The following is a 15012-nucleotide window of genomic DNA, read 5'->3' as shown; positions in this document are numbered from 1 at the left end:
AAACACAGGAAATGAACATTAGGTAAAACCACTTTGCCTTTATTTGGCTAAATGACAAAAGCCAATATAACTCTGAACAAATTAATAACACTCAGACAGGAAAATGATATACTCAACACCGACTGAGGAAAATGTCCCTGTGGATGCCGGCACTGGTGATGGGGCTAACATTCACGCCAAGGGCAGCATTTCTTTCCAAGACTTTTTTTTTTTTCAGGTTCCTCAATACAAAACAATCCAAACAATCAAGTCTCTGTATTCAAAACAGTCAGTGTCTCCCAAAGAAGGGTGGGAAAGCCCACTTTATACCTAAAGGAACACAACCTGAGTCATCCTAATGTTAAACTTAGTACTTTTGTTTTCTACCCCAATCTGAGTACTAACATAAAACTTGAGCAGACAGAAAATCTTCCTTCTTTCTTTTAAAGAAAATTAACAATTAATAGTATAATCCCAAGAACATGTTCTACTTATCTGGAAAAATAGAAGCTAGGAACCACTCTTTATCCCATGACAATCTATTCTATGAGAGAAAACAAGAACAATCATTGTATGACTTTGAAAAATATAGCCTTTAAAAATACTTATATTGGTAAGCTTAAAAAAAATACCATTAATTAAAAACACTGGTAAGGGAGCTTTTTTTTCCTACCTGTATTGGTTCAACTTCTGGTGAGAGTGTGTGCTGACAGAAAACATAGAAGCTATGGCTTTTAGGAAATTACAGAAAAGCAGCAAAATATAATTGATCTGGAAAGATTTTAGATAAGGGATCCGGAACAAGATTAAAAAGGCAATGGGGGGGGGGGGGAAGCTACCCACAAATCAAGAGATTCTAAAAAGAGAATAATGAAAGCATTGTGAAAAATCATTGTAGAGAGACTATCCAGAGACTGCCTGACCAGCTGTGTGGTCGCAAGTAAAATAAGAAAAATAAGCAACTCAGGTGCTGCCTAAGAAGTTATCAGTGATCACAAAAGGTCAAAAGTTCTCTTGACCTCCTTCATATTTTTTCTCCTCTTCAGGATGTTCAACCTCCTCACATCCCCAACCTTCTTACCCAAGTCTCAGCAAAATAATGGTCTTGAGCTCTAGCTATCAGAAGCAGCTGAAGCAGTACAAACGATCCATTTCTATTCCCCTAAAGCTTCAACCTCTATTCTTCAGTGCTCCTGAGTCTAGTGTATGAAAAGAACAAACTTCCTGCCCAGCGCATCTCAAGGTAACTGCTGAAATGGCACCTCCTCAGCACCAGATACAAGGCTTCTGTCTCCATTCTCCTTCTGTCTTGCAAAGGCTCTGAAGCCAATCAACTTTTAAGGCTCTCCCATCTCTGCCACATTTGACCTATTCAGGCTGACTGCTTTGTGCATGGGGTTCAGAGAAAGAGCTCCACAGCCTCAAATATTAATATTAGAAGATTTATATATCATAGGGACGGTCATGGTATGCAAACCTCTAACCTCATTTAATTAGGCACAAATGATCAAATAATGCATCATCCCAACAGCTTCTTCCAACCACCCATCCTTGTCCAGCCCCTAGGCTCACATTCATCCCAAAGTACCTAACATGCCACACCATCAAAGTTTTGCTTCCAATCAAAATTATTTGAAGATATACTAGTGTTAGGAGACCGAAACAGTAGAGGCTTGCCAAAAGGGGCAAGAGAGTTTTCCAAGAACATGTGCACATGCTGGCCCCAGCAGTCTCACAGAGCTTATGAGCCTAGAGGTCATATTCCAAGGGCAGGGCATGCCAAAAGCAGCCCACTGACAGAGCAGAGGAGGATGGCCCAAACATTTGGGACCTAGACAAGACAACATACTTGAGAGGAGAGACTGCAGGGAGGAAAACCACATTCTAGGCATCTCCCTTTCCAAATACACTTGGATAACGTGTACGTTGAGGGAACAAGTAGGTGGGCTTCAGTGGTGACTTGTGTTTCTATACTAAGGAGAATAAGACAGAAATAGGCAGAATTCCCAAAGAGGAAAGACTAAAGCAGAAAAATTAAACTATGTGATCATATGAAGCTGAGTAATGTAAGAAAATATTAACTGTTTCAAAAAAAAGAATTCCAAGCCAAAGCTCATGTAAACCAGATTTGATAGCAAAAATAGCACTTCATGAGAAGAGTTAAAAATGTAGTTTTCCTAGGCCATCAGGACAAGAAGTTCCCCCTCTTTGTCCCTCTATCTGCCATGCTTTGTCACTCTGGGTGATCTGAATTTTAAGGACCTAGGGAGTCCTGCTGTGCAGGTAGGCAGTGATTTTAGCCTCTGATCCTCAGGCAGAAGAGTAGGTTTTATCAGAAAGTGTTTAGGAAGGGGACTATGAGATGCTCACAGCCCTAGCAGAGGGACAAGAAAAGATAAAATGTGGTTTTCTTAGCTGAAAACACTAAAACTCCACCCCCACAAGGGGTACTTATGAGTGACAGGGTAGGGCTTGGACATAAGCAATTTCCCTCTGAACTCAGCCACAGGATTACTGGTGGATGATGATCTGCTAGGTCATGCAGCTATAGGGTGCTGGAGGTTAAAATGGGCTCACACTCAACAGCAAGTGTCAAGCTTCAGCATTCTCTACAGGATTACTGGTGGATGATGATCTGCTAGGTCATGCAGCTATAGGATGCTGGAGGTTAAAATGGGCTCACACTCAACAGCAAGTGCTAAGCTTCAGCATTCTCTGATGTGCAATTCAAGAGGTGAATCCCCCTGGGGAATCTAACAGGGAAGGCAGGACCATAACCACCAGGCACACATGGCGAGGGAGAAAACCTACCATACTCTTGTAATGTGAACCCATGCTTTGTGGCCTGCTGGAGGGGCAGTGGAGGAAATCTCTGCCAGCTGCAACTCTGAGGAAAAGAAACACCACGTGGAGCACTGGTTCCAGACAAGAACATTCTTAAGAGGAGCAGAGGTCAAGATAAGGCTTTAGAAAAGGGGGTGTTTCCTTATGCTTTTGCATCTATGTTGTGTGCACATCTCTCTATATAGTCAATATGGCTATGAGCAACATGGATTAACAGATCATGTTCAAACTGCAGACATTTACAAAGTACTTTGTAAAAAGCTAGGTAATAAGAATCAAAATAGGAGTAGCAGGGCCAGGGACTTACTCCCAATAGAAAAATTAATCTAAACTGATTTTGTATAGGATTAGGTATTGCCTCACTCCCCTCCTCAATCACAGTAACCAGAAACTGTCCCTTCCTTTAAAGGTAGATTGCAGGAAAGAGATTGATAAGCGCTCCCAAATAACTGGGCAACAGAGTTTTCTGAGAAGATGAACACAGCAGAAAAACCGCAGCTGATGCCATGTGGTCTGGTTCCATCCCCATCAGTGTCTTCATGGACCCCATTGGGTCCAACAGGAAACTCCTCAGGGAGTAAGAAAAGTTAGGCTCAGATCTCCTTCTTCCCACAGCCACATGGACACATGTACCAGCAGTACATTTAGGGGATTTGTGACTGTAACTCAGCTTTTAGCTTTTTTTTAAGGAAACCAAAAATATGATATTTCGCCCCCCAAATCACCCATCAGCATGACTGCTTGCTTGAAGGACTTGGCTAGCCAGTTTGCCTCAGAAGAAGGGGCAAACACTATAGTGTATCAGGAAGAAAAGGCCTCTGGGTATTATACCGCTTCCTTCTGCCCACTCCTCAGGGGCAAAAAATTAGTTCTACTTACTACATTTGAAAGATTAATTTTTAAAAAGTAATAAAAATGATAATTTCCCTGTCAAGATCATATGAACATAAACAGTAAAGCAAAGTCCATGGAGAGGGTATATGGATGCAAAACAGGCTTCTAAGGTGTAGTCAGCCTCCTTCTTGGTATGGGTGGGTGATGTCTCTTGGAGGACAGGCTGTCTGGTCTCCCCATCCTAGGTTCTCTTGCCCCAATTGTCTTTCCTTTGTAGCTGTCCTTAGGTTTAGTGTTGGGATCACAATTTGGAATTCAACAAAGAGCTTCTGGAGGTGATGGGACAGAGGGAGGGGAGAGGAAAGGAGGGATGAAAAATTAGTCTTCTTCATCCTCACTGATATCATAGGCTGCAGCCTTGTGCCTGGAGAGGTTTGCTGGGGAGGAAGGCGGGGAAGTCTTGCCAGAGAAAGGCCATCGGAAAGAGGGGGAAGGGGAACGTTCACGAGTGGGGCTGCTGCTGGGACTCTGCTTTGGACTGATGGCCTGCAGCATCCGGCCTTTCCCCTCTTTCAGCATATGTTTCTGGGGAGACCAAAAGGAAGAGTTAGAAAAAACGCTACAGATCCTCCCAAATCACCACTAGAGGATCTAAGACTTCAAATTATCATGAGTGCCCTCTGCAATGTCAAAAATGATCAAGTAAGCCACAACAGGGACACAGCCATGATTCTGGGCAATTTCCTCCCTCAAGTGGTCTATGCTATACTACTTGTCTAAGAGTTCCCGCCTGCTATCCACAGTCACCAAATCCTTGACTTCTATGTCAAAGGAATTCTTAAAAGGCTACTTGGTCTGTAGTCCAGGCTCCAGGCAAAAACAAAGGAACTAACTCAGACAAAAGGGTACCTATCCTAGTTTTAAAGTTCTCTGAAAAGAAAATTCCATATTCTCCCTGAATAATCTATTCTGGTATCCAAACACCCTCACAGTCAGATCCTTCCTGATATCTAAGCTAGGGCTCACTTGTTGAATAGCTACACATACACCTTTTATTTGGCTTGCAGAGACCTTGCTACTCCTCAAGGACAGAATTCTCACCTTGCCCAGCCATCCTGCAGCAGTTGTTGTACTGGAGGCAGCTTTCTTTCTAATCTTCTTTGTTCTTTCCTTTCCTTCTATCTATAATGTAATGTAGAAGCAAGCTGGGCAAGGTTACTCGCTTACCTGGTCACCAGATTTGGAGGGTGACAGAGAGCAGGCAAAATTATTCAGGAGAATGTATAAATGTTTTAAAGAACTCCTCTGTAAACATTTTAAAGAGCCTCTTGGGGATAGCTGAGATACAGTTCTGACCAATAAGTGGAACAGATTAGACAACTTAATGTCGATGTCCCTCTCTGCTTAAGGATTCTATAATTCTTTCTGCAGCATGAGAGTTCCCTAAATTTCCTGAAATGCTCTAAATTGTCTGGCAAAAAAGAACATACCAGTGCTCCTTCTGGACCAAACATTTCCAGGAAACTTCCAATGAATTCTCGGGATTTCTCTTCCCACTTCTGAATGAGGTCAATGCTTTTTTCCTCTACCTTCTGAACAAATTCTTTTGATTTTTCCTCCACATCTTTCACTTTCTTCTTTACTTTGTCAACTCGCTCCTGCAAGTGGTATTTCTTCTCCTAGGTAAAGAAATAACTGTTTTGAGAAATAATACTTACCCTGACCTTCCTTACAAAAGGGGCAAGAAAAAACATGGTTTGACACTCTATTGACACTATTTTCAATCTTTAGAATTTCACTTTGCTTTACTCTATCCTACACTTCTCTAGCATAATAACAGATAAACATGCTCTGCATGGTCATCTTATGCAAAAGTGTGATAATTCTAACATTGTGGAAGCCCGAGACTAAATTAAATATATAGGGTAAGCCTGTTAACAGACAGGCATGTAGCCAAATGAAGTCTGATTTTTAAAGACAAAACATAAACATGCCAACATGACCCAAACCCCATTCTAGACGGAGATGCATTGGGAGCAACAAGGTCACTGCACAACATTGCCATGAATAAGCCAACTACAATAGGCTGAAAGCAGAAGTTAGATCTTTTACATAATTCATTTATTGTTCTGGATTTTTTCCCCTCTATCACTGGCTTATTTTACAATTTTAGAAGAGTTGTTTGTTTTATTTTTAGTACTTGGAGGTCTGTTTGTTCATTCGCAAGACGAAGATGAGACTCTTTGGTCCTATCAGCTTCCCTAAAGATAAGGGAAAATGGTATAAACCCCCTGGGAGTGAGGTGGGAGTGGGGGAAGTCTTTAGCCAAATGAAAAGTATTTTCATAATTTCCGGATCATAAAAGGGAAAGGAATATGATTAGAGTTTTTAAACACCTGAAAATAGATAAAGATTTGTAATAGGTGGTTAACAATAGTTAGGGTTTATCTGCATAGATAAATCATATTTAGATGAAACCAATTCACCTATTCTTATAATTCACAGAGCTGGGAGCAGGTGAGGGAGCATAATAAACTACTTACGTAGAAGATGTAGTTAGCATCTTTCTTCTTCTACTTAACTCAACTTTATTGAGGTAAAATTTATATACAACATATACAGCAGTTTGTTTGTAAAAGGCAATATTAAGCTAAGATAGACTTTGCTTTCATAAATCAACATTTTGCATGCAATTTCTCAGGGCACATGGAGCTAAGTTTTAAAATTTGTGTGTCACTACCCACAGAGGGAGAGGATCCATAGCTTTCATCAGATTTTCAAAAGACCATCCAATCAAAAGAAAAAAGGTTAAGAATGACCGTTTTAAATGTGTTTGATATAAGTACTGTACTATGTAAGTGATACATTCTTATTTACTTAATTGGCTGTGTACCCTTAGCCCACAAAGGCAGAAAATGCCTCTTTTTTACTCTTTTTGTAAAGAGCTTAGCATAGTGTTATCTGCAAAGAGGCGTTCACTGAGCTTTTGGAGGTAATAATTATAGCAGACTGAAAAGCAAATTCAGCTCAGATGAAGTAGCAGGCACCATGTATCCTACAAAGCCAGGGAACTCTGGGATGAGGTTGAAACTCACGTTGATAAAGCTGACATTGAGCTCCTTGGCTGTGTAGCCCCTCTGTAGGTTCCGTCTCGCGTACACATCATAGTCCCGGACAATTCGGGTGATGATGTCTGATGTGGAGATACCTTCTGTCCTCTGTGTTGGAGCAAACATGCCTAACCCAAGAACACATACAAACTCTGTGACATTCTGGTTAGCTCAGGCAGGAGAACTAGATGGAAACTGGTAACAACATCCCTCTCCTCTCCTCAAAAAGCAGAATCTGCTAAGTGAAGTCTGGAGATACTGACATACAGGAGGAGGACTGACTAAAGTCTTGGAGTAAGGAAAGAAGGAGCTACACAGCCCTAATCTTAAGAAAAATATGGGGCTAGAAAAGGGTTTCCTGGGGCCAGGCCGGTGGCTGAGTGGTTGAGTTGGCGCACTCTGCTTCAGCGGCCCAGGGTTTCGCCAGTTTGAATCCTGGGTGTGGACATAGCACCACTCATCAAGCCATGCTGAGGCAGCATCCTACATGCCACAACTAGAAGGACCCACAACCAAAAATATACAACTATGTACCAGGGGGCTTTGGAGAGAAAAAGGAAAAATAAAATCTTAAAAAAAAAAAAAAAGAAAACGGTTTCCTGAAATTAAGAGGTATCAAAAGTGGATGTTTAGACTGCGAATTGATGGATATCAGTGCTATGCTCACCTTAATCTCTTACCCAAAGTATGACCTGAAAGTGGATGCTGAATTTCTCAGTGTATAAATTTTCCTCTCTAAAGTAGCAATGTGGTTGAATCTCTGTCACTGCCCCTGAGACTCCATAAAGTGAGGATGCACATCAACTTACTCACCTGCTTCTTTGATGTGCTTATAAACATCATCGCTCCCAGCAGAAGAATAAGGTATATCATCGTGGGCTACAAAATCAATCTGAAAATAAGAAAACGTCATTTAAAACCCATTTCTGCCATTCATTAAAAAAACCAGTACATACTCTGAGGCCCAGAAGAAAGATAACAAACAGAAGCCAGGGCTCAAATGGACTTTTTCTCTTTATTTCTCTTTGCTTTGGTCAAAAACCCCTCGATTCATTCACAAACCATCCAACCTAATTATTTATGGATCATAAATATGAAGTCAGCCAGTTTCTTTTTAGCTATTTCTCCTGTTCTACTGGAAGTGCTACTCCTACATGGTATACCAGTCACCACGCTGTGGTAAACAGGGCTGGAGGATTTGCTGGTAAGCTAGTTAGTGGGTGAAGCCAAGGAAAGAAGAAAGGACATCTCCCCACCCTCCTAGATCTTAACAATTGGTTAAATAAGGATTTCTAAAAATATGAGAAAGAGGTCACTTTTTTGTTAACTGGTTTCTCTCTCAGTCCATGAGATGAGTAGGAATATAAAAATAGCAACCAAGAGCCCTTTTAATGGAATAGATACATGTGTACTCCTGAGAAATGCAAAACCCAAAGCCATAAAAGACCTGTAGGTCTTGGGATCTATCACTATACTACTGTCAGTATCTCTTGCAACAGTGAGAAGAGGTCAATGGCACTGGGATCAATGATCTTTCTGAGAGCCCTGCTAAACCTCACATATTTACTCTTTCCTGAATAAGCCATAGGCCCTATGCAAATATAATTGCTAATACCACCATACCCAACTCCCAGAAGCTACTGTAGTGTGAAGCATGCTCCTCAGGACTATGTCAGGGACTCTCAGCTAACATCTCATTTACCCATGAACAACCTGTCAGGGATCCATAGGCAGCAAAGTAAACATAAGAATGGCGGGCAAGTGAGGCTCATGGTTGAGGACACACTACCAACAAGCAGAAAAGAGAAGCTGGAAGTTCCTCCAACCTCTTCTGTCTGGGTCTGCCTGGCTGTGTTGCTGACAATAATCTTTCTTATCACCTTTGGTGCCACTAGCTGCTAAGTGTTGACGAAGAAAAGCTAGAGGGGCAGGCCTGGTGGCTTAGCGGTTAAGTGCACACGTTGTGCTTCGGCGGCCCAGGGTTCACCGGTTCGGATCCTGGCTGTGGACACGGCACCACCTGGCAAGCCATTCTATGGTAGGTGTCTTACATATAAAGTAGAGGAAGATAGGCACGGATGTTAGTTCAGGGCCAGTCTTCCTCAGCAAAAAGAGGAGGATTGGTGGCAGATGTTAGCTCAGGGCTAATCTTCCTCAAAAAAAAAAAAAAAAAGAAAGAAAGAAAAGCTAGAGAACTATAAAAGATCTATTCTAATCTTAAATAGTTATAACAAATATCCCTTAGCCTCTGGCCTCCCCAAGTACTGCTTTTGAAGCACTTTGGCTAACTTTGTTCCTTCCTGCTCACTGAACAATTCACCTGTAACATTCCACACACTCTTGTAGAAAACTGACAATATGCTTGCTGGTTCCTCAAGCTTGAGGGCCTCCAACCTAGTCTGATAAGTCCTTCTCATCTTTTATATCCACCTTTTGTAGGAAACCTGTTGCTTTAGTGTGAGAGAATTAAAAGGAGGTAAGGGTTTTACAATACTAACTCATTGAGTAAAAAAGAAACATCCCTGGTTTCTGATCCCAGACAACTTCTAGTCCAAAATCAAAGCCCTGAAACTAAATTTAAGTCAACACAAGAGAAGTCTATGTCTATCTTTCTTATTTCCTGGAATATGGACTCCTTGAGAGCATGGCTGGGGCTATGTATATTCTAAAGAGACTGACATTCTATGAGGGTGGACACACCTACAGTACGGGAGGAAAAAACCACGTAACTGAAGAGCAGTTTCTAACCCTGCTACAGTGTAATCTGGAGCAGGTTATTTGGTCTCTCTGGGCCCTGTTCTCATATGTAAAATGGAATAATAACTACCACACAAGATCATTGTGGGGAGCAATGAAATATAATGGATGTAAAAGTGCTTATAAACCAGCAAACTCCATATACATGTCAGGGATGCCTATTATTAGTAGTAATATCACCATCATCTCCTCTATGTGAAACTTACAGAGAAGATAGAAGTAAAATAGGGCTAGTGGAAAACTAGCGGAAGTACCAGAAGCCTTCAGAGTTGAGGGAAATCTGGAACAAGGAATGGGGACGTGTGCCCAGTTTCTTACCCTGTGTTCTGCCAAGAACTCTGGCGTCAGGGTCCAGGGGGCATTCCTTACCACCTCATCCACGTAGCGGCAGTGCTGCACTGCATCATAGCGCTCATTTTCGTTCATCACTGTGAAGCCTTTGAAGTTGTGCGTTAGCTCATCACTGCAAACTGAGTTCACCACATCATAAAGTTGTAAGTCAAAGTCCCCTTTGCTTAACCACTCCTTAGTCATCAACCTCTCTCATCCTCTCCCATTTCCTAGGACTGTAACCAATCTCCCGACCTGGAGAAGAATCTTCTGGATGTAGTTCAGTCTGGGTAACAGTGCTTTTCCTAATCCAAGATACACCTTCAGGAGCAACACTCACTAAATAGTATGTTCACACTTGGGAGAAGAGAGGATACAATAGGCTTTGAAATGAACCTACTGGGCATTTCTGCATCAATTAAGTCTTTAAAACTGTTTTCCTATTATATGTTTATAAGCCTGGACTGAACCACATAACATTTGCTTGGAAGACTTGTATTTCAGAAGATTCAAAATGATAAACTGAAATCTAGAGCAAATGCTCTTCTTAAGGAGGCAATGGGGTCAACATTGCTCCCATGACTCCAGAAACTCAGCTAAAAGCAGTGAGATAAATACTGACCATCTCAGGTCAATGAGCTTGGAGCTCTTCTCTCCAGGTTTAGGTTGCTAGTACTTCATATACTTTATGTTTTAGAGAGGTTGTACTATATCCCTTATTTAAAAACTCAAACGAGGGCCAATGTACTCAGGTTATAAAGATATGAGAGAGAAAAGGACTACTATGATTTTTCTCTGGACAGCACCTAAAGTCATTAGATGTTTTCTTACCTCCCACAATGAGGTATGTATTAGGGAAAAGGTTCTTTGCTTGCATCAGAGCCCGGGCATGACCAGAGTGAAATAAGTCAAATATTCCATCTGCATAAACTCTCACAGGCCGTTCACCTAAATCCAAAGGCAAGACTTTATTACAGAAATAAACTGATTCAACACCTTGCATTTGACAAATGGAAATGGCACTATGTGACCGTTCCATCCTGCATACCCCTCTCTTAAGGTGTTTTCTGGATATTCACCCTAATTTGGGGGTGGATTGGCGTTGTGAGGAATAATATCACAGACTTCCTTGGCTACAAAGACCCTCTTGACATCAAATCCCCTAACTCTCTTTGTTAGCCTGGTTGTACCAAACTCCTCAGGTAACTGGATTTCATGATTTTTCTTCAAGTTATTTTAGAAATGAAAGGGAAGAGTTATACAACATATATGTCCTAAACTTCAAAATTCTCACCTTCAATTTATGTTTAAGTTTCAGTTATGTTTGAACAGAGTGTAGTTAAACCATATTCTGGCTGCTTGCTCTCTCATTTTCAAGAAAGCTGCCTTGATCACTAATGACTAATGCTTTGCTTTGAAAATAAATCTCCCTCCTATTGCCTGGAGAGTAAGGAGTGATCCAGAGGGTTGAGATTGAGAAAGATGGAGGGTAAGTACCAGTTATTGGTTTAAAATTCATTAACTATGGCACGCGTAGATTCTTTATGGGTTTATTCCTTGTCTAGCACTGGCATGAATACAGTCAGTTACTTGATTGTTTAACATAAAACTGAAAAGACAGAACGAGATACAGGAGAAAAATGGAGATTAAATTAGACTGGCAAACTTTATAGGCTAATTTGTGACTATTTGTTCTACCCAAAATGCAATCAGTTTGCTGATGGTTTTCTATTGTTTATAACCAATGTCTACAAAGAGTAGCACCACTCTGGGGTGAAAAGAACACGAGGAAGTAAAAACTTAAGTTTTAGCTTCAATTCTGTCACCAATTATCTGTTCTACTGTAGGGGAGACTTCACTTCTTAGTTTCTATGAACTTTAATTTCTTCATTTATATAATGAAGAGACTACAAAGTAGATAATCTCAAAAATGACTTACTTGTAAAATTATATTATTCTAAAATTTTTAAAAATTAGGTTTATTAGTTAGTGGTTGTTAATTATAAGCTTCAAAACTTGGGAACAGCACACTTACACATATATACATTTTATGTACCACAAATGGTATGTGGATAGATTAGCAACAAGCTAGGTAATATAACTAATGTGATGAGTGTGGTACTGCATTCTGAATGTGTGCCATTAGAGAGTACATGAAACGTTCTTGACCTCAACAGGGTCTAATATCACATCTGAATGTGATCCTTGAACTGTTTAGTGGTATTTTGAAATCTGACCTACTACCATTACACCCTGTTACATATAGCCTCTGCTTCTCTTTGTTGTCATTTTACTCTGCACCATTAGCCTGCCTATTACTCAAGTAAGGGGAGCCAAACCCAAAAACTTACATGATGAATCAGAAGGTTTGTGATCAACATGAGCTATATCTAAACACTTTTGCAAAAGGAAAGTATTCTCTGGAATTTTGTGGACCCCAAAATCATACTCCATATAGCCAAGATATAGCCAAGGGGTATTGAGATCCCTGGCCTGACACTGTCCAGCATTCATTTCTATTCCTATTTAGCTACTCCTAAGTTACAACAGAGGGCAAACACACCAACATAATTAAGAAGTAACCACAAATATCTTCTATATACTGGAAATACACAGATTTGTGGCTATAACTGCCTCTTATTCCCTTGTGCTTACTTAAGTTTGAGTCCAGCCCTACATTTACAGAGTAGAGAGAACACTTACCATAGTAATCAGAAGAATTAAAAAAGAATTGGGAAAAAAAGGAGAATTGGAGAATTTATAGAGAGGTAAGGAAAGCTGCCTATAGGGTTTTATATTTCTAACAAATGCTCATGAAAGTTTCTATTTATGATGATCCCTAAAACCAACTGTTCAAAACAGGAAGAATATCTAGAATATATATTAATAATTTATGTGGTCAAAAACTGCTCATTAATTATGTAAACTAAGCATACAAATTAAAAGTATGGGCTTTGAAAATAATATAGTGAGTCAAAAAAACCCTGGAAAATTATAATATCAATAAAGATAAAATTAAGTGATGAGCATCTCCCAACCTGGGATATTTCTGTCCTCTATCAATCAGCAGCATCATAGCTAGAGTACTGACTACTAGAATGTAGGAAGATTAGAAGGACAATTCTGAAGGCTATAAAAAATGTGACAGCCTGGGGCCAGCCCTACAGCCAAGTAGTTAAAGTTCCACATGCTCTGCTTCAGCAGCCAGGGTTTGTGGGTTAAGATCCCAGGTGTGGACTTACTCCACTCATCAGCCATGCTGTGGAGGCATCCCACATACAAAAAAATAGAGGAAGATTAGCAGGGATGTTAGCTCAGGGCTAATCTTCCTCAAGTGAAAAAAGAGGTGGATTGGTCAGGGAAATGCAAATCAAAACTACACTAAGATATCACCTTACACCGTTAGAATGGCTAAAATAACCAAAACAAAAAATAACAAATGTTGGAGAGGTTGTGGAGAAGAAGGAACCCTCAGGGGCTGGCCCTGTGGCCGAGTGGTTAAGTTCGCGAGTTCTGCTTCAGCAGCCCAGGGTTTCACCAGTTCGAATCCTGGGTGCGGACATGGCACCACTCATCAGGCCATGCTGAGGTGGCATCCCACATGCCACAACTAGAAGGACCCACAACTAAAAATAGACAGTTATGTACCAGGGGGCTTTGGGAGAAAAAGGAAAAAATAAAATCTTTAAAAAAAAGAAAAAGAAAAAGAAACCCTCATAAACTGCTGGTGGGAATGCAAACTGGTGCAGTCACTGTGGAAAACAGTATGGAGATTTCTCAAGAAATTAAAGAGAGAAATACCATATGACCCAGCCATCCCACTACTGGGTATCTATCCAAAGAACTTGAAATCAGCAATTCAAAAAGACCCATGCACCCCTATGTTCATTGCAGCATTATTCACAAAAGCCAAGAAGTGGAAGCAACCTAAGTACCCATCAACTGATGACTGGATAAAGAAGATATGGTATATATATACAATGGAATACTACTCAGCCATAAAAAAGGATAAACGTGTCCCATTCACAACATGGATGGACCTTGAGGGTATTATGTTAAGTGAAATAAGCCAGATAGAGAAAGACAATCTCTGTATGACTCCACTCATATGTGGAAATTAAAACACATGGACAAAGAGAACAGATTAGTGGTTACCAGGGGAAAGGGGGGTTGGGCACAAAGGGTGAAGTGGTACACCTACAATATAACTGACAAATAATAATGTAGAACTGAAATTTCACAAGACTGTAAACTATCATAATCTCAATAAAAAGTAAATAAAGAAATAAGAAATAAGAAAAATAAAAAAAATTTTTTTAAAAATAGGTGGATTGGCAACAGATGTTAGCTCTGGGTGATTCTTCCTCACCAAAACAAAAAGTGACAGCCTAACATATTATTGCAAAAATAGACAAGATTATAATCCAGCTTAGACTAATATCTTATTGTCTCTGCTCTGCTGTATCTCATAGTTGTGACGACAGTCCAGGAAGCAAGTATGTACCACTATATCTCAGAGCTATGATATAGCTTGTGACCTGAGAAACAAGTGTACAATAAGAAAAAACAAAATTTTATGGAGTAGAGTTATCCTCTCAAATAGAACAACAAGCAGATGGAAGGAACTCCTCTCCCAAATAGTCTCTCCAGATAAACTGAGAGAAGAATATAGACAGTAGGTATAGATTTGATAAATACAGTTGAATGCTAAAAACAATAGTAAAATAGCAAAGTAAATAGGCATTTACTTACAAGGAGTTCCTCTGCTGGCTTCTTCCATAGTTACCCTGACATAGGGCTTACTAAAGTCTTCTTCAATTTCATCAGAAAAAGGAGCTGGCTGCCGTAAGCCCTTAAGAAGAGGAAAGTGAAAGAAAAGAAAGCTAAATTCAATGGTACAAACTGAAATACTCAAAAAATGGAGCTTTAAAGAACAATCAGCTATTCAGCATGCTGTGATTAAAATTCCTCCTAAAACTTCATAACATAAAAAAGAAAAAAGGCATTCTAAAATGACAAGTAAAAGTTGGCATATTTTACCAAATGAGTAAATCACAGCATGAAAAATAAATGTCTTGCTGGTGATTTCAGGGTAAGACTGAGCAATGAACAAGGTGGCTGGGAACCTAAGCACAGTGCCAACTAACTGGGTCCAGAA

At 40.2% G+C, this 15012-nt stretch overlaps 1 protein-coding gene across 9 annotated transcripts in view; it reads right to left on the bottom strand.

Moving 5' to 3' along the window:
• PCYT1A (phosphate cytidylyltransferase 1A, choline) overlaps nucleotides 1-15012 on the bottom strand; it is an 87816-nt gene that overhangs the window by 46741 nt on the left and 26063 nt on the right. For 5 of the 9 annotated variants that reach the window (XM_023623565.2, XM_023623564.2, XM_001501275.6 and 2 more), the window contains 7 exons: nucleotides 14607-14706; nucleotides 10686-10802; nucleotides 9843-9994; nucleotides 7581-7659; nucleotides 6753-6895; nucleotides 5148-5336; nucleotides 19-4242 (listed from right to left, as the gene is read on the bottom strand). In XM_023623565.2, coding sequence (XP_023479333.1) covers nucleotides 4036-4242; nucleotides 5148-5336; nucleotides 6753-6895; nucleotides 7581-7659; nucleotides 9843-9994; nucleotides 10686-10802; nucleotides 14607-14706 — 987 coding nt within the window. In that variant the 3' untranslated portion in view covers nucleotides 19-4035. Of the gene's footprint in view, nucleotides 1-18; nucleotides 4243-5147; nucleotides 5337-6752; nucleotides 6896-7580; nucleotides 7660-9842; nucleotides 9995-10685; nucleotides 10803-14606; nucleotides 14707-15012 lie in introns of those variants that run through there. The other 4 variants (XR_011429174.1, XM_070243531.1, XM_023623566.2 and 1 more) reach the window with 1 other exon arrangement.

Source organism: Equus caballus, chromosome 19 (genome assembly GCF_041296265.1).
Source record: "Equus caballus isolate H_3958 breed thoroughbred chromosome 19, TB-T2T, whole genome shotgun sequence".
Lineage (NCBI taxonomy): Eukaryota > Metazoa > Chordata > Mammalia > Perissodactyla > Equidae > Equus > Equus caballus.
Note: the sequence above shows the minus strand (reverse complement) of the source record. Positions and strands in the feature narration are given on the sequence as shown.